At 37.2% G+C, this 19,919-nt stretch overlaps 1 protein-coding gene across 1 annotated transcript; it reads left to right on the top strand.

The window, feature by feature from the left end:
- Positions 1–5,342: 5,342 nt before the first annotated feature.
- On the top strand, positions 5,343–19,616 carry LOC138842244 (poly(A) polymerase alpha-like; the record flags this gene model as incomplete). The annotated part of the gene is made up of 5 exons (XM_070043396.1): positions 5,343–5,418; positions 5,944–6,063; positions 7,804–7,913; positions 14,007–14,128; positions 19,278–19,616. Coding segments are annotated over 5 exons (575 nt in total), but the record flags the coding sequence as incomplete, so codon positions are not given.
- Positions 19,617–19,919: the final 303 nt, after the last annotated feature.

The following is a 19,919-nucleotide window of genomic DNA, read 5'->3' as shown; positions in this document are numbered from 1 at the left end:
TAAGCCCTGACAAGATTTCTATAAATAGTTTTCTTGGGATTTAGTGGGCATAATAATTTATGAATAGTTCCAAAATAATGGTTTAATACTTTAGGAGAGGTTAAAAGCTTTATTACTTGTGTTGGTTTGATGAAAATGTAAATCATAATAAATCTTAATTTAATTTTTAAACAAGACAATACATTGACTTGAAACTTCATTTGCCCTGGGCTGAAAACTTTCCAAATTCTCCTTCATTTTTTTAAATGCTTGAAACTTTCCTGACCATCTGATCTTGTATTCGATTGTGTTTTGTAATAAACTAAGCAAGATTGCTTAATGCTCTTTCCCCCAATTAAAAATAAGAATGATGACCATCACAATGTCTCTGTGTTTTGTTTGTTTTGCATGAAAAAGCAGTAGTAATTTATTAGTTGTGTTTTGTATTTCTTAGTAAAAGTTTACCTCTGTGTTACTATTTCCAAAAAAATTGGGATATCCAGTTGGCAGATATTTTGAGTGAGGAAGTATCTTTGAACATTTAATGTACTCAGTTTTTAAAATGTACTGATTCTTTTGAAACAGTATAAGAGAGATAATTTCATGTAAGGAGAATAAATGTTTTATGGAAAAATACCTGGCTGCTTTCAAATCCTGAGACTCAACCATGAATTATTTTTCCTGTCTTTCTTCGAGGAGTAAGAGATGGAAAGAATGGGATTCTTGGAAATACCTGCTTTAATAGCTTCCTTTAAGATTTGTATTGGCATTCAACAAACCTTGCTGCTCATTTTGTTGACATTATTAGGACTAGTGTTTCCTTTCAAAGTTTGTTTAATGTTTCTTTTTAAACTAGTGCCTCTAAAGAAAATGTTGGGCAAAAAATATTTTGATATTTTCACTGAACCTTGAAAAAGTCAATTTTTTAAAGCTATTTTAAAAGATTTAAGGAATAATTGCATGGTTCAGTGATACAGCACCTGCCTAGCAATAGCAAGCCCTGAATTTAAACTCCATTATCACATAAAGACTAAGTATAAAGACTATGTATATGGGAGAAAAGTAACATTTATTTTGGGAAATTTACATTTTACCTATATCCTAGGAAAACTTAAACATTTGAAAACGTGATAAAAGTGGCCCTCTTTCAGATACTATTGATAACTGTCTTGAAGTTTTTGAAGGTATTCACAAATTTGAATTTTTTTCTTTTTCTTTTTGGTTGGTTGTGGGGCTTGAATTCAAGACCTGGTCTTGTCCCTGAGCTTTTTTGCTCAAAGTTAGCACTCTATCCCTTTGAGCCACAGTTCCACTTTTGGTTTTTGAGTGATTAATTGGCTTTTAACCACCATTTTCTGAACTCAGCCTCATGAGTAGCTAAGATCACAGGTGTGAACCACCAGTGCCTGGCAACAAATTCGAATTTTTTTTTTTTTTTTTTTTTTTTTTGGTCTGTTGTGGGGCATGAACTCTGGGCTTGGGCGCTGTCCCTGCGCTCTTCAGCTCAAGGTGAGCGCTCTACCACTTGAGCCACAGCACCACTTCTGGTTTTCTAGTGGTTTATTGGAGATAAGAATCTTACGGACTTTCCTGCCCAGGCTGACTTTGAACCTCCATCCTCAGATCTCAGCTTCCTGAGTAGCTAGGATTACAGGCGTGAGCCACTGGTGCCTGGCTACAAATTTGAATTTTTAAGATACATCTTCATAAAGTACCCTCTTGTCTGTAGAACACAATTGAAATGTTTTCTCATAATTGGAATTGATTATGGCTTTATTTATAGCATGACTTGAAGATATTCCCATTTGGTATGTGTGGGATTTAAAATTGTGTGACACATAGTTGCTATTCTTTGAAAGGAGGGTATCATAGAGGAAATTTTATTTGTCTTAAAAAGCAAACTCATCTTCCAGAAAGAGTCATCAGCTTGCCTTGAGAGAAAAGAGATGGAGTTCTTCTGTAAAGTTTTTTTAATTTATTTTTTATTTTTATTTTGTTGGTTCTGGGGCTTGAACTGGGCCTGGGCACTGTCCCTGAGTATTTTTTGCTCAAGGCTAGCACTCTGCCACTTGGAGCCACAATTCTACTTCTGTTTTTCTGGTGGTGGTTAATTGGAGATATGAGTCTCGTGGACTTGCCTGCCAAGGCTAGCTTTGATCTACAATCCTCATCTCAGCCTCCTTAGTAACTAGGGTTATAGGTGTGAGCTACCCACGTCCCCGCTCTTCTGAAAAGTTTTGAAGCACTCTAAGAAATTGCTTTTGCTCTTTCGGGATATTTCCAATACTAGCAGTAAATAAATCAGCATTAAGAATTGTGAATACTCACTTTAGACATTACACTTAAATACAAAAAGGATTAGGGAAACCCAGTGTTCTCTGAAGTATATAATGATGAGTAATAATTTAGCTTTAAAATTGGTTTAAAATATTTAAGGTGGCAGTGAACTGTAACTCACCTCTGAATTATAAAAGGACTTCTAAGGGCTTTTGACAGTGGTTTTCTTTCAGTGCTTACATCTGAGCTGGTCTACTCAGGTAAAGTATTGAGATGAAATGGCCAGGAGAACTACTTACATAGGTGTTTTTGTAGATGATTTATTGGGAACTTGTAAAATGTTAGTTTGGGGGGGAGGTAATGATAATTGCATTGCCTTAAACATTTTATGTAGACTTTGGAGACATGACAATTGAGAAGGGGCTGTCACTTTTTTTATGCAACAACAAAAAAGAAATGTTACTTTTGAAGTGTTTCTACTTCTCCGCTCTGATAGGAGCCTTGGAAACATGACCATTTCTTGATTTTAGCATGTAAAGTACAGATTTATAGAAAAATCAAGGTTGGATTTTTAGTATCTTGTATGTCACTTTGTTTCTGTCTTATTCTTACTGAATATAATGTGCTTTATAGAATCATTTGCTAAATGTGCCTGAATAAAAAATTTGTATCTTCTAGAGATACTTGTAATGACTAATTTTCTATGAAATTTATACATAAAACACTGTATAGAAGAAAATCCTTTTCGTCTTTGGATTTCAGTTAAGAATCAAAAATTGAACTCTAGGCATCACAATTTTGAAATTGATAGCAATTTCAAACTTTAAAATATTTTATCTTTTGTATATAGAGAACATTGTGTTTTATGGTTTAGTCTGTCCTTGAAGACTCAGATGGTCATGAAGAGTATCCATTTCCACCATGTGGTGAAACAAGGAGTTTCCTTCTTGGGCTTCCTTTGAGCTGCAATCCTCAGGTCTCAGCTTTCTGAGTAGCTAGGATTATAGGTGTGAGCCACCAGCTCCCAGTCTGTACATTTCACTTTTGGCCTATTTGTCTCTGTTGTTTTATGGTTATAAGACCTTGAGGTTCAGTCAGTTTTTCACAATACTTCTGCCAGTGAAAAAGGTACTGTTAACTTAATTTTACAGATCAGCGTTAGAACTATCCAGGGTTGCAGTGCCTTTTTTTAAAAAAAAATCTGTTATTGGGATTTGAACTCAGTCTTGAGCTTGATGTCACTCTATTTACTATTTGAGTCATACTTCTAGTCCTATTTTAGCTAGTTACTTTGGAGATGGAATCTCTTGGACTTTGCTGCCTGGGCTGTCTCAAACCACAGTCTTGCGTATCTTAGCTTGTTTAGTATCTTTGATTGTAGACGTGAGCCCACAGTGTTTGTCTGGAAATTTGTTTTGTTATCTTTTAGCTGCTGGTCCTAGGGCTTGAACTCAGGCCTGGCCACTCTCTCTCAGATTTTTTTCCCCCTTCAAGGCTAGTGTTCCATCACTAGCTACAGTTCCACTTCTTGCTTTTTGGTGTTGGACTGGAGATAAGAGTTTCACAGACTGCCCAGCCTGGTTTCAAACTGATCATCCTCAGATGATCACCTTGCTGAATAGCTATGGTTACAGGCCTGAGCCACCTGTGCCTGGCTTTCTAACTTTTTTTTTTTTTTAAGTGTATTGTAAGCCTAGTTAATAGCCAGTGTGCCGTTTAAACGTATAATAAAAAATACCCAAACATTTTACATTTTTAAAATTCCTAAAATGAAACCGTTAAAATGGCCTGAAAGCATCTTCATTTTTTAGCAACTGTGTTTTTTTTTTTTTTTTTTTTTTCAGTGTGGGGATTGAACTCAGGCACTGTGTACTGTCCCTGAGCTCTTCTGCTCAAGGCTAACACTTTCCACTTTGAGTCACAGCTCCACTCTGGCTTTTGAGTGAATAATTGGAGATAAAATTGTTGTGACTTTTCTGCTTAGGCTGGCTTTGATCCATGGTCCTCAGATCTCATTCTCCTGAGTAGCTAGAATTACAGGTGTGAGCCATTGGTGCCCATCTTGTGGTGGCTTTTTTTGGTTTGTATTTTGATTCTCAGACTTGTTTTAAGGTAAAAATCTCACTGTGAAATGTGAGAGAAACATTAGGGTTTTCTAAGCTTCATAGTTTGAGAAGAAAGAATAAGATTTTTTTTTCTGTCATTGTGCTAGTGTCTACCAGATGGTGGTGTCATTTTGCTTTCTTTTTTTGTACTGAGGTTTGAACTTAAGACATACTTCACTACTTGAGCCACCCCCCTCAGCTCTGTTTGCTTTTTTATGAGGTGAAGTTATTAATATGAAATTTACCTTTTAGCACTCAATGAGGTCATTGTAGATTGGTTTATTTCACTGAACTTTATTTATTAGTCTAAGGAAAACGAATATGTGTAATAACCCACAATTTATGTTCCAGGGACAGCATAGATTTTTTTAAAAGACATCAAAAGATAGTTAATTTGGTATTTTCTGAAATAAACTATTTTGCGATTGAATTCTGAATAGAAGTCATTTTATCCTCAAGGTAGAGGTATTTGTTTCAAAAATTTATACTATTAATACTACTTGAGGAAGTCTTGTTCTGGTTTCAGCGTTCAGTTTGTTTTAATACCAGTACATTACAAAACCACATCGGTTAAATTAATTTTGAAGTTTTCTGATGTGATATGTGTATTTACCTACTCTGAAGAACAAAACCCTGGTGCTCTGATTTCATTAAAACATTTTCTTTTAATAAGATTATATCCCTGTGAACAGCTCCTTTTTATCTTTATAGGTAGAACACTGTTACTAGATGTTACTGGAGTCATTGGGCAAAATTGTTAATGTGGAAATTAGCTACTTGTTTTGGTAATTTCTTCATAAAATCACCTTTTTTCATTCAGGAAAATATAACTCCAGTAATTAGAAGTGTGAAATTTGGCTCATAGGATTTTATGTGCATATTGAGATTGTAGGGCTCTCTGCTGCCAAGTTGTTGATTTATAAGTATATGTTTCATTGTGGTTTTAATATCCAACACAAAGCCCATAAATAAAATAAATAGCATGTTGTCTTTATCTTCAAAGGCATTATATTGTACTTCTAGCAAGTGCACCAACGGAAAAACAACGCCTAGAATGGTGAGTAGTAAAATAATTTTTGCAGAAAAAATAAACTTCAGAATGAATCAGATAGCATGGAACAGGAGAAGCTGGAGGCGGCCTTTAACATTATCCCGCTCAATTTTGTGTGCTCATAAATGGAACTTTACTACTTCTGATGAAAGCATTGGAATTAGAGAGTCCATATACAATTTACCATTTTTTGTACATGTTATTTATAAAAACATTTCTTGGCTGCATACTTAAAGTGGTTTGGTTCAGCTTGTTAATCTTTCCTTAAACACTAGTGGAGTTATCTTAAGTAATCTTCCAGTTTGGAGAAGGAAGCATGCCTTACTTTTGCTCTACCTCAGCATTTTTAGGTTCATTTTAAGGCTATTGGTTTTATATTTGGGAGAATAGTTCAGCCAATTGAACTGCCTGGGTATGTGTTTTAGTTATATATGACATACTGCTTTTTTATGTGAACATTTGGTTTGCATATTTGAGAATTTTTATGAAGTCAATAAAAACTTTTCTTAATACTAAGTGACATTTATTCAGGGTGGGCTTGGTTGAATCAAAAATCCGAATCCTGGTTGGAAGCTTGGAGAAGAACGAGTTTATTACACTGGCTCATGTGAATCCCCAGTCATTTCCAGCACCCAAAGAAAATCCTGACAAGTATGTAATCCATTTTGCTATCCTTTAATCATAGAAGTTCTTATAGTTTGTTTTTATAACTAGTCTCACTATTCTTAACATGTGCCCCATAACCAACTCACAATTTATAACTTCGATTCTCCATCAGCTTACATGAGATGTTCTTGAAGAAAATCAGGACAAACTTTCTGTAATAGTTTCTAATGATGACATGCCTATTATTATAGTTAATACTCTTCGGGTCTGCTTTAACACTGTTAGAAATAATTCATTTATTTTTATGCTGGTCCTGGGGCTTGAACTTGTTAGCGCCTGGGTGCTGTTCCTGAGCTCTCTGCTGCTTAAGCTTCAGCTTCGCTTGTAGCTGTTGTGGTAGTTAGTTGGAGATAAAGAATCTCATGGGCTTTCCTGCCCAGGCTGGCTTTGAATTGTGATTCCCAGATCTCAGTTTCCTTAGGAGCTAAGGTTTTCAGTCTTGAGCCCCCAATACCTAGGAAGGGACATGTTTAATATTCTTTCTCTCTCTCTTTCCCTCTCTGTCTCTTTCTTTCTCCCAAGTTAACTGTTAAACCAAATGTCATTTCTTGCTTTTTATCTTAAGGAAGTGATTTGGTTTGATCTTGAAATAATCTGATTTGTGATGGATTCTGAACCATTGGGAAAACATGTAAATAAGTACAAGCTTAGACTTTTGTTTTAAGGGTGTTAATATAGGTCAGTTGCTGTTCTTATTAATTAGAGACAACGCCTATGTTGGAAGGATTTATGGAGTATTAGTAGTAAATATTTAAAAAAAAATCAGCAGTAGCCTGTGGTTGTGGTAGAGCCCTGGCTAGCAAGCCCTATTGCCACTAAAAATAAGCAGAAAAATAAAGGTGGAAGGATTATTTAAGCTTATGGTATTTACAGTAATTGCTTAGGTGGTCTTAGGTTTTTCATAGTTCTGAAATAGTCTTGTTCAGACAAGATTTTATTATATAACTAGCCTAGTCTCCCATTTAATTTCACTATTTATGTATGTATGTATGTATTATGTATATATGTATGTATGTATGTATGTTGATTGTCAGCTTGAATTCAGGGCCTGGCACTGTCTCTGAACTCTTTTTTGGGGGGGGGGGGTCGGTCGTGAGACTTGAACTCTGGGTCTGGGCATTGTCCCTCAGCTCTTCAGCTCAAGGTGAGCACTCTACCACTTGAGCCACAGTGCCACTTCTGGCTTTTTCTGCTTATGTGGTGCTGAGGAATCGAACCCAGGGCCTCATGCATGTGAAGCAAGCACTCTACCACTGAGCCACCTTCCCAGCCCTGTCTCCGAACTCTCTTGATCTAAAGTAGTGCTGGACCACTTGAATCCACAGTTCTACTTTAGGTTTTGAGTGGTTAATTGGAGATAAGCGTTTCCTAGGAACTTTTCTGCCCAGACTCACCTAGAGTCGAGGTCTTCAAATCTCAGTCTCCAAAGTAGCTAAGATTATAGGTGTGAGCCACTGGTGCCTAACTTGAGAAAAACGTTCTTTTCTCCCCATTACTTGAAAACAATTTTTTATATTCCTGTCTTTTTGATACTTGAGAATCATCACTAAAAGAAACACAGATGTTTGTTACGAAGTCTGAATGGTTAGACACAGGAATATTAAAGGATAGGTATGGGTGGGTAAGGACTTTGAAACTTTGATGTACTTTGGGTTTGGGATTTGTCAACTCAATTAATAGCTATATTTTCATGAATTCTGCCTAACGTGATGCTCTTCTTTTCAGGGAAGAATTTCGCACTATGTGGGTGATTGGGTTGGTGTTTAAAAAAACAGAGAACTCTGAAAATCTCAGTGTTGATCTTACTTACGATATTCAGTCTTTCACAGATACAGGTATGTCTTTACTTGTTTAAACCATTCTAGTGCTTGTATTTTGAATTTGTCGTGATATGCACGGTAACTCCTAGTGATATTTGCCATAAAGAGTTAAATTGAGACTAGTAAATAATGATCATTTGCAGGGTCTGGTGGCTCAGGACTATAATCCTAGCTACTCAGGAAGCTGAGAACTGAGGATAGCAGCTCAAAGCCAGCCCAGACAAAGTCAGTGAGACTCATCTCCAAATTAGCCACCAGAAATCCAGAAGTGGTACTGGAACTCAAAAGTGGAAGAGCATTAGCCTTGAACAAAAAGAGCTTAGGGACAGTATCCAGGCCCATAGTTGAAACCCCCATCTGACCAAAACAAAAGGGAAAACATTAAAATTATCTTAATGGTTTCAGCAATGTGCACTGTACATTGATGACTTTCTCTTCAGGGAATGAACTTAAACTTAAGGTAGAATCATTTTAAATTTAATTTGTTTACAATTCCCTATGGAATTAGAAAACTCTTCATGTTACAGATTTTTCTGTAAGATTGAGTCTGACTGTCTAAATCATTATCAACCTTAGAAATTGATGGAGCTGAATTTGTAATAGTGTGATATAGGGTAATTATAGTTATTATAAAGGGAAAACAAAATATAGTAGTTCTCCTTTACTTCTGTTTCTACTAAAGTTAGCCACAAGCAATAGATTTAATAGATTTAAATTGAAAATTCCAGAAATCACAGGTTTCAAATTGCATGCTGTAAGGCTGTCTCAGCAGCACTGTGCCAACCTAGGAAGCACAAGATGCTGAGTTCAAACCCTTTGTACTAGCAGAACATGAAAGAGAGTACGTGAGCTGTATGGAGTATCCTGATGGAATTTTGTACTGTCCTGCTTCATTCAGTCTGGGAAACTAAAATCATTTATGTGTACAGCATATCCTCAGTGGGGGTTATTCATCTGCTAGTCACTTAGTAATCCCCCTCTGTATCAGACAATTGCTGTGTTGCTGTACTTATATTCAGATAACCTTTTCATAGTAGCCTAATAGTGTGTCAGAATGTTTATTTACCTTATTTTATTCCATCACATAAACATAGCATCTTAAATCATCCCAATTACACTAAATTTTTTATTCCAGTATATTGTCATAACTTCTTTTTTATTGTTGGTTGTCCCACTGTGCATAATTACTAGTTCCTCTGTGCATAATTAATTAAGCTTGATCTTAGATGTTGAAGGTATAGAAAAAAAAATGAGTCAGTACTCTGGTTTGTAGACATACCCTGGTGCTCTGGGAACGTAGCCCCTGGGGATAAATACAATGATATTATAAAACATTATTAAGTCCAGGTAACCCAGGTATAGTGATACAAGTCTGTAATCCTGGTATTTATTTGGGGACCTGAGAAAGACTAATGATTACTAGTTTCTGGCCAGCCTGCCTTAAGTAGTAAGACGCTCTATTTTATTTTATTTTTATTATTTTATTTATTTATTTATTTTTGGGGTCCAGTCGTGGGGCCTGAACTCTGGGCCTGGGCGCTGTCCCTCAGCTCTTCAGTTCAAAGCTAGCTCTCTACCACTTGAGCCACAGCGCCACTTCCGGCTTTTTTTCCTTTTTGCTTATGTGGTGCTGAGGAATTGAACCCAGGGCCTCAGGCATGCAAAGGCAAGCACTCTACCACTGAGCCACCTTCCCAGCCCACGCTTTCTTTTAAAAAGAAAAAAAAAAATCAAGCTGGGCATTGGTGGCTCACACCTATAATCCTAGCTACTCAGTAGGCTAAGATCTGAGGATCGAGGTTCAAAGCCAGCCCAGACAGGAACATCTGTGAGACTTACCTCCTGTTAACCATCAGAAAACCAAAAGTGGTGCTGTGGCTCAAATGGTAGAACATTTGCGTTGAGCTGAAGAACTCAGGGATAGTGCCTAGGCCCAGAGTTTAAGACTCACGGCCAGCGCACCCCCTCCCCCCCCCCAAAAAAAAAATCAAGGACCATGCCAGTAATATAGCCATTCAGGAGACTGAGATCTGAGGAATAGGGTTCTAAATCAGCCTTGGCAGAATAGTCTCTGAGACTTATCTCTAATATGCTATTAAAAAAGCTGAAAGTGGAACTGTGGCTCAAATGGTAGAGCCAGCCTTGAGCAAAAGAAATTTAGGGACCACGTCTAGTCCATGAGTTCAAGCCCCAGGACTGGCACCAAAATATATATATTAAAAACAAAACAGAAAAACAGTAGAGTGATGTCGCTCGTGTGTAAGAATCACTAGAAATGCTGCACCTTTGAATTCTGACTGGGATAAGTATTGTCTGTAATCATTCTGATAGCCATCAACGGTGTTTTTAACATGAAAAAATTAGGAAGTAAACACACCAAATCAGTAGGTGAGATTATTTTTTTTCTTTTTGTGCTAGGGATTTGGATCTAACCCAGGGCCTTGGATATGCCAGACATGTACTCCTGTCACTGAGTGACAGCGGTACAATGATTTTAATAAACATGATAGTTATACTCTTATAAAATTGAATTAAGTTATTCAAATAATTGCCAAATAGGTTATTACCTTTAGGATTGTAAGTAGGACATGCCGTATGATTCTTTTCTAGGTTGAATTGTCTATATTGTTAGATATAATGTAGTTACTGTGACTACAAAAAAAATTCTACAGTTTTTTTTTTTTTTTTTTGGGTCCGGTCGTGGGGCCTGAACTCTGGGCCTGGGCGCTGTCCCTCAGCCCTTCAGCTCTAGGCTAGCGCTCTACCACCTGAGCCACAGCGCCACTTCCGGCTTTTTTTCTTTTTGTTTATGTGGTGCTGAGGAATCAAACCCAGGGCCTCATGCATGCAAGGCAAGTGCTCTACCACTGAGCCACCTTCCCAGCCCCAATTCTACAGATTTTTAAGATAGTTTGATTTGGGCGATATTTATTCATGAGCACCAAAGAAGTGGTGTTTCTGAAGTAAAAATTGTGGTTTTCTTAATTTGTTTCATTGTGAACAGACAGATTAAGATGCCTGACAGAAAATTAGTTTTGTACTTTGTAAGCTGAACTACTCATTAAAAGTTGTGCCAATGAATCATCAAAACTTCCCAAATCTTGTAGGTATTTTAGAAAGGAAGTAAGTAAGCTCTGTATTTTGGCAATTTGAACAGAATCCTTTGGTAATAAAATGTTTAATATGCCCATAATGCAAATGTTTACCCCCAAATCTTTCTCTTCCTGCTGTTTCCAGTTAGAAACCCTGGAAACATCATTGCTATTTTTCCCCTACTTAGTATTACTCCATTATGAAATTTGTTTTCTTTTGAAATAAATTGAGATTCTTGGTATTTACTTTTAAGATAGTTTGTTTTGGGCGATATTTATTCATGAACACCAAAGAAGTGGTGTTTCTGAAGTATTTTTGGTATTTATTTTTAATTATCTGGGTCATTGTTCTTTGCACTGCTTAAACACTATGAAGGCTTATCCGCTGCACCAAGAACAAAAATACAAGTCCTAATGGTGGTTTGCAAGCCTCTACCCACTATGGTGGTCATCTTACTTTCTCTGACAACATCTCCTGTTACAAGTTCACAGTCCAGGGGCTGGGAAGGTGGCTCAGTGGTAGAGCCCTTGCCTTGCATGCTTGAGGCCCACATAAGAAAAAAGCCGGAAGTGGCGCTGTGGCTCAAGTGGTAGAGTGCTAGCCTTGAGCTGAAGACCTGAGGGACAGCGCCCAGGCCCAGAGTTCAGGCCCCACGACGGACCCAAAAAGAAAAAAAAAGTTCACAGTCCATACAGTCCATAGGTTTTGGAGACAGTCATTAATAGCATTAGGAAATACTAAAGGTTGCAGTACTTGGAACAGCATTTGCTAATCACCAAACATTTTTCAGGGAACCATTGATACCCATAGTAGCAAAAGTAAAAGGTGAAAAATCACTAATGAAGTTAGGGATGTTAGATGAGGGTTTTTTTGGTTATTGTTTTGTTTTGTTATTGTGGGTTGTGGGGCTTGACCTCAGGGCCTAGGCCCTGTCCCTGAGCTCTTTTCCTCAAGGGTAGTGCTCTACCGCTTTGAGCCACAGCTCCACTTTTGTTTTTGTTGTTGTTGTTGTTGTTATTGGTTATGGGACTTGAACTCTGGGTCTGGGCTCTGGCCCTGCGCTCTTCAGCTCAAGGCTAGTGCTCTACCTCTTGAGCCACAGTGCCACTTCCAGTTTTCTGGTGGTTAATTGGAGATAGGGTTTCACAGACTTTACTGCCTGGGCTGTCTTAGAACCATGGTCCTCAGATCTCAGCCTCCTGAGTAGCTAGGATTACAGGTGTGAACCACCAGTACCTGGTGTTAGATAGGTTTTAATACCAGTTATACGGACCACTTACAGGAGGTTTGGGACTTTTAAAGTTGCAGGTGAGGGAGTATAATTTTCTGCTTTCCTCTTTCTTTTGGCTTGTTTGTTGTTTCTTAAATTTTGCTGAGCCATATGTTTCTCTCTTTTTCTCTCCCTTTTCTCCTCCTTTTCTCCCTCTTCCTTCCCCCCTCCTTTCCTTCACTCTCCCCCACTACTCCTCCCTCACTCGTGTGTGTGTGTGTGTGTGTGTGTGTGTGTGTGTGTGTGTGTGTGTGTGTGTGTGTGTGTGTGTGTGTGTGTGTGTGTGTGTGTGTGTGTGTGTGTGTGTGTGTGTGTGTGTGTGTGTGTGTGTGTGTGTGTTTGGATTTGAACTGAAGACCTTGTACTTGTTGTCCTAATACTACATCATTAGAGCTAGCCTCAAGTTCAGGACGTCTGATTCTTGATGTTTGCTTTTTCTTCTAATTTTTAGTTAAATTTAAGTTACTGGGCTTAATTTTCATTATGCTTCCTACTCAGTTTTTGCATAGTATTTCTCCAGAGTATGTTTTATGTTTTTTATTTTTCTATTCTCTGTACTAGAATGTTAATCCTGTAAGGCTCAAGTGAGACTTTTAATTTTTTTTAATTTTTTAAATTTTTTAAATTTTTTGGGTTCAGTCGTGGGGCCTGAACTCTGGGCCTGGGTGCTGTCCCTCAGCTCTTCAGCTCAAGGCTAGCGCTCTACCACTTGAGCCACAGCGCCACTTCTGGCTTTTTTCTTTTTGCTTATGTGGTGCTGAGGAATCGAACCCAGGGCCTCAGGCATGCAAGGCAAGCGCTCTACCACTGAGCCAACTTCCCAGCCCCCAGTGAGACTTTTTTGTCTTAATTTATTTCCTGCTCTATCTCCAGGAACAACATTGTGAATGTGGTCTCAATATAGATACACAACCAGTGTTTGTTAAGATAACTGACTGAAATTTCCTGTATGGGGAAAATTTATGCTTACCCATTTCTCACATTTCTTTTTGACCTGTTATCTCTGTTATTTGAATTATATAAATATCTCATTTTTATCATTCCTATACAAGGGTATATTTAGGTACACGTTTTAAGAAGTTAGATATTCATTGTGTTTTATGTGTTACATAAGTGGTGTAACATGTATATTACACTAGTAACATTAAAAGGCACAGGTTAAAAAATAGTTTTCCTCCAAGCTACTACTTAAAGCACTGAATTATATCAGATTAGGGATAGGCCTTGATCTGATTTTTTAGGCTGAGATATGAGGATCACAGTTCAAAGCCAGCCTGGGCAGGAAAGTCTGTGAGACTCATCTCTAATAAACCACCAGAAAATTGGCAGTGGTGCTGTGGCTCATGTTGTAGAGCACTTGCCTTGAACTGAATAGTTCAGAGAGAGTGCCCAGGCCCAAAGTTCAAGACTCATGATGAACATAATAAACATAAGAAACAACAATAGACTTTTTAAAAGATGATGTACAGAGAGGGTTACACATAAGTAAAGAGTACATTGATTTTTGGACAATGACACCCTTTCCCTCGCTCTCTCCCTCCCATTCCCAATACAAGTTGTATAGTTCATTTTCAATATAGTACCTAGTGAGTACTACGGATGCATTTATTTGATCTGGTAATTTTATTGATAAAGCAATATTGGTATTAAAATAAAAGAAATCCCTAGTTGGAATACTCTCTTCTGAGTTTAAATCTGCCTTACTTAAAATGTTTGTATTTTTGTAACAATTTCTAATTGTATAGTTTATAGGCAAGCAATAAACAGCAAGATGTTTGAGGTGGATATGAAAATTGCTGCAATGCATGTAAAAAGAAAGCAACTCCATCAGCTACTACCTAACCATGTGCTGCAGAAAAAGAAAAAGGTAAATTTAGAAAGTACCTAAACAGCATTGCTAACATAATGTTGTATGCATCTAGCCTGTCAGTATTTCAGAACTTAGGTTTAGTTAATAGAACATATTGGAAATTAATGCCAGTAGTAAAGAAGTCTGTTATGGAATAGTTTCAATATATAATATCATGCTCTAATCAGTTTTTTTGTTTTTATATTTGCCTCAAACTTCAGAGAGATTACTGGTGATGCTTCATATCTTTATTTTGTTCATACCTGGATTCTCTTTATTTTAAAAAAGTCTTTTTTTTTTGCCATTAAATTTCTACATGTCTGAATTCTTTTAAACAGAAAACAATCCAAGTAGTCTGGTTACATGTGGATAGAACACATTGCATTTTCAAATATAAATGGATTTTGTGTGTGTGAGTGTGCATGTGTGAATGTGATATATCTATATAGTTTAAGCATTAAAAGATATGTTTGGCATGTTGTTATATGTCTGTAAATCCTGGCTTGAAGAGGCTAATGCAGGAGGATTGTGAGTTCAAGGCCAGCCCCCCTTAAAAAAGAAAGAAAATAAAAGTTAGTGATTATAAAAGGTGAAATGTTGTGGTGTTTATGCTTCCTTTTGAATTACTTATGAGACATTTACCTGCTCTAGGCTTGCAGAGAGCATACTGTGATTTTTTAGTATATAGGTAACAATCTTATTCTGAAGTGATTTCAAAAATAGAGAACTTACACAGCAGTGGAAGTAATTTAGTAGAGCTGCATATATTAGAAAAATGGACACAGATTCTTAATATGAAAAGCTTAAACACAATTTGTTTAGGGGAGAATATAAAAGAAAACATGTTACAGTGATAATCACTGTATTCAGGGATGGTAACTAGGCCTGGAGTTGAGAAGTTGGAAATGAATTTAATATAAAAGAAAAATGAGCTTTTATGATGTTTTGTTTCTCAAAACACAGTAAATGATAGCATTGAAATTAAGCATGAGGTCTCTGGAGTATAGATTCAGGCTCTGCTGCTTTATCTCTAACACTCATACAATTTATCTAGCAAACATTTTTTTTTTCACTGCTCTCATTGATAAAATAGGCATGATTTTTTTTTTTTTGGGGGGGGGTCCGGTTGTGGGGCCTGAACTCTGGGCCTGGGCACTGTCCCTCAGCTCTTCAGCTCAAAGCTAGTGCTCTACCACTTGAGCCACAGTGCCACTTGCGGCTTTTTTCTTTTTGCTTATGTGGTGCTGAGGAATCGAACCCAGGGCCTCATGCATGCAAGGCAAGTGCTCTGCCACTCATCCACCTTCCCAGCCCCAGGCATGATATTTTTACCTGAGTAAATAACTATGTTAAGAGTACTGCCTAACACAGGACTTGCTTACACTGGCTTCTGTTACTGTGACGAATTGCCGTCAGTTAAGCTTAAGAATGGGTATAATGATATTTGGGTAGTAGTGAATGTCTGAAATAACTTTTTTTTTTTTTTAATTGAAGGTAGGGTCTTGTTGTGTAGCCTAGGCAGACATTGAGCTGGTGATCCTCCTGTTTTAGCATACAGAGTGCTGGAATTCTAGGTGTATGCCACCATTCCAATCCTAAAGGATTGAAACATTTAGGAACTTAGATATGATGTTTTCTTTGACAGTGCTGGCTGTTAAACTTACAGCCTCATTTTGCATATGCTAAGCAGGAGCCATATATACTCAGAGCTAATACAATATTGCCGATCTGTTAAAGCAGTTAATTAAGCAGAAATTTGCAATGTATAAAGGTACATACACGTTTTATTTTCAGAAGTGATTGGAAATAGATTATTAGCTATTTGTTTTATTAAATGTTAAACTTGTCATTAAGTAAGTTAATACTTGGAGTAAGTAAATAGCTTAACTGTATTTTAATATGTTTTATATTAAGGTAATATTTCTGTATGTATAATCAACGTTGAATAATACAGAGTTATTTGTGATTAGGATTTTATTGCTGAAAAACATTTATGAAACCTAATTTCATTTTGTTATAATTGGTCTTAGTATTTTAGTTTATATACTTTTCCTTGTAATCATACTTTTTTTAAACTAATGTTCGTTAATTTTGCCTTTTTTGTTATTCAAGTAGCTGTACAAAGTTTAAAGGTTTCTAGTGCCACGTAACATTTTTTTGACCTATCCTTGTTTTGTGCTTACCTATATTGCTATCATCTAAGTTACCATTTTAGTGACTGTTCACTGTTACTTTGAATGGCTATGGTATTCTCTGAAATAATTTATTTTTATTGTTAAAATAGTAACCAGTGTCTGGGACTCTAAATGCATGAACATTTGCATGTAGCTTCTGTTCAGCTAGTTTATAAAGCACTTGTTGTCAAGTTGTTTTTTTTGTGGTTAATACTCTAGCCAGCATGTTGGTAGAATTTTTTAATAGAAGCAAGTTCAAGAAACTTGCTCAAAGTCATATAGTAAGAGCTTGAGTTTTAGATCTATGTATGATTGAAACATATGTGTACTTGTTTCTCTAGTATGTTTTTTGTTTCATTTATTTTTTATTAGAAAATTTGGTAGAAAATTATTTGGAAATGATCCCTAGTGGTGGCACAGTAGTCACCTGGCCATGCTGGTCTCTCTATAGAATTCAGTATGCTAATTAAGTGTAAGTACTTACTGAATAAATCCTTCTGATGTCTGATGAAGAGTAAGGTTGGGAACATTTTCAATAAGAATTGTTACCCATTTCATATATTAGATGCTTTTATTTTATAACTAAATAGTAACTTCTAATCTTTTACAGATTTTTTTTTTTTTGGGTCCGGTCGTGGGGCTTGAACTCTGGGCCTGGGCGCTGTCCCTCAGCTCTTCAGCTCAAGGCTAGTGCTCTACCACTTGAGCCACAGCACCACTTCCGGCTTTTTTCTTTTTGCTTATGTGGTGCTGAGGAATAGAACCCAGGGCCTCATGAATGCAAGGCAAGCACTCTACCACTGAGCCACTTTCCCAGCCCCTACAAATTCTTACCTAGTTAGTACTTTCTTCTTTTTTCTGGACTGGGTTTTTTGAGTCAAGGTCTCTCTATGTAGGCCTGGGTCTGGTGATCCTACCAAGAGTTGGGATTACAGGTTTGTGCCACCATTCCTGCTATTTGATCTATTTTAATTACATTTGAGTTCTTTTTAGGGGTAAGTTTCTGAGGCCATTTCTCAAGTGGTATAGCGCTTCAAGCTCTGAGTTCATCCTCTAGTACTGCCACAATTAAAAAAAAAGATTAGAATTTAATCTTGACTTTGGGGCAGCTGAATGCTAAACCACACCCACATTGGTATGGGGGTATATTTCAGTGGTAGAAAGTTTATGAACATTTGAGGACCTGAGTTTGATCCACAACACAGAAAGCAAGCAAGCAAACAGACAAAAAACCCAAACCAAAAGTTTCTGTAGAGAAGTAAATACTGAGGTTAGATGTTTTGGGGGAAGTAATGAAGCTAAGGGAATCTGTAATATAGTAGTAACACTTGGTAGCAAAAATTAATATTGTAGCCAGTGCTGGAGACCCATGTCTGTAATCCTAGCTACTCAGGAGGCTGAGATCTGAGGATCACGGTTCAAAGCCAGCCCTGGCAGGAAAGTCTGTGAGACTAAAACCACCAGAAAACTAGAAGTGGCGCTGTAACTGAAGTGGTAGAGCACTCGCCTTGAACTGAAGAGCTGAGGCCAGGCCCAGAGTTATACCCCCACAACTGACCAAAAAATAACAATATTGTGTCACTTACCAATTATCTTTAACTCCATGAAAACATTCATGTTGTTTTTGTTTTCTTTTTGAGTCAAGTTGTTTCCTGCATTGCCTGTTTTGAAGTGCTTTGACTTGAACATTAAATTCTGTATGTGGATATTTTTATAGTTTTCAGAAAATTTTTCTGCTTTTGTTTTTCACAGGATAATACACACCACTAAACATACCATTTTGAAATCTAAATTGGATTTAGAAAACTAGAAATCTCTTGCTTTTATTAAGAGAGGCTTATTTGTTCAAAATATTAATGAGTAGGCTGGGAACGTGGCTCAGTGGTAGAGTGCTTGCCTAACATAGGAGGCCCTGGGTTTGATTCCTCAGCACCACATAAGCAGAAAAAGCCAGAAGTGGTACCGTGGCTCAAGTGGTAGACCTGTAGCCTTGAGCTGAAGAGCTGAGTGACAGTGCCCAGGCCCAGAGTTCAAGCCCCATGACTGACCCTCCTCCCCCCAAAAATACTAATGAGTGACAATAAATTATATTTGATAATTCTGTAAATTTGTATAATTTCTTATGTTTACTGTGGATAATTTGGAAGCTATAAATAGTTGGTATGATTATGCATCTTTGTTTCCCTATCATTCTGGAGACCAAAGCAGAAAGGATCCTTAGAGCCCAGGAGTTTGAAGTTAGTAGCCATGGGCAGGAGGGTGATTTTTTCTTTGCTTTGTTTTCCCTTCCTCCCTTCCTCCCTTCCTCCCTTCCTCCCTTCCTCCCTCCCTCCCTCCCTCCCTCCCTCCCTCCCTCCCTCCCTCCCTTCATTCCTTTGTCGGTTGTAGGGCTTTAACTTAGGGCCTAGGCACTGTCCCTGAGCAATTGTTCAAGGCTAGTAATCTACCGTTTTGAACAGCAGCTCCACTTCTGGTTTTTGAGTGGTTAATTGGAGATAAGAGTCTCTTGGGGACTTTTCTGCCTTTGCTGGTTTGGAACTGCGATCCTCAAATGTAAGCCTCCTGAGTAGCTAGGGTTACATGTGTGATCCACTAGCACTTGTGTGAGGGTGATTGTAAAAATCACTTCTAATCCCACTTGCAAGAAGTAGGCATTTAATCCTAACATGTCATGTTTATTAGTTGCTTACAGTTGTTTATGTGTTTTCACATTGCAGTGATTTTTAGTTTGCATTGTCTTATAGTGAGTATTCATGCTCATGTAATACTTTTCTTTCATTTAGGAATGGTAGTTAAGTCAAGAGGCATGTGACTCCCAAGTCTGCCTTTACACTGAACTATGGCACTTGGGGTTTTTATAAACATACTGATCTGTGTCTTTTAGTAAAAATCTTATGTAAGTGAAGGGTGTTTTTTTTTGTAATTCAAATATCTGGCTGGAAAAAATAATCTGGTTGGCATAGTCATTTAATTAAATACTGTTTTGATTGTAGCATTCAACAGAAGGAGTCAAGTTAACAGCTCTGAATGACAGCAGCCTTGATTTGTCTATGGACAGTGATAACAGCATGTCTGTGCCTTCACCTACTAGTGCTATGAAGACCAGTCCATTGAACAGTTCTGGCAGCTCTCAGGGGTAAGCAGAGAATCTGAAACAGGCTACTCTCATTCTCATCATATGTCATTTGTTTACCCTGTTAAATTTATTCCACCTCTTGGTATTTTAATTTTAATTTTTATTAGCATAAATTAATTGTACAAAATAATAGGCTTCATTGTGAGATTTTCATAGATGCACAAAATGTACTTTGATCATAACCCCTTCATTAAACTTCCACCCCACAGCTACCCATTCCACTCATGTTCTTTTAAACTGCAATTCCTAGTTTTTGTGTCAGTAAATATATTTGTATACTAATGTATATGCTTGATTTTCATTTTTTGGAACTGATACCCCTTGACTTATCCTTATTTAGACAGTTAGGATAGAAAGAGTGAACTGTTTGGAATGCTAGAAGAGACAAAAGTCACAAAAGCATTTTTCTGTCTTCAAGCTGCTTATCATAACTTTGGGGAACTTGGGGAACTTGTTTTATAAAACCATTAATGATTAAATAATAAGCTAAAGCAAAGAG

The sequence above is a fragment of the Dipodomys merriami genome, unplaced genomic scaffold, assembly GCF_024711535.1.
Source record: "Dipodomys merriami isolate MVZ:Mamm:240054 unplaced genomic scaffold, mDipMer1.0.p SCAF_3318, whole genome shotgun sequence".
Classification (NCBI taxonomy): Eukaryota; Metazoa; Chordata; class Mammalia; order Rodentia; family Heteromyidae; genus Dipodomys; species Dipodomys merriami.
Note: the sequence above shows the minus strand (reverse complement) of the source record. Positions and strands in the feature narration are given on the sequence as shown.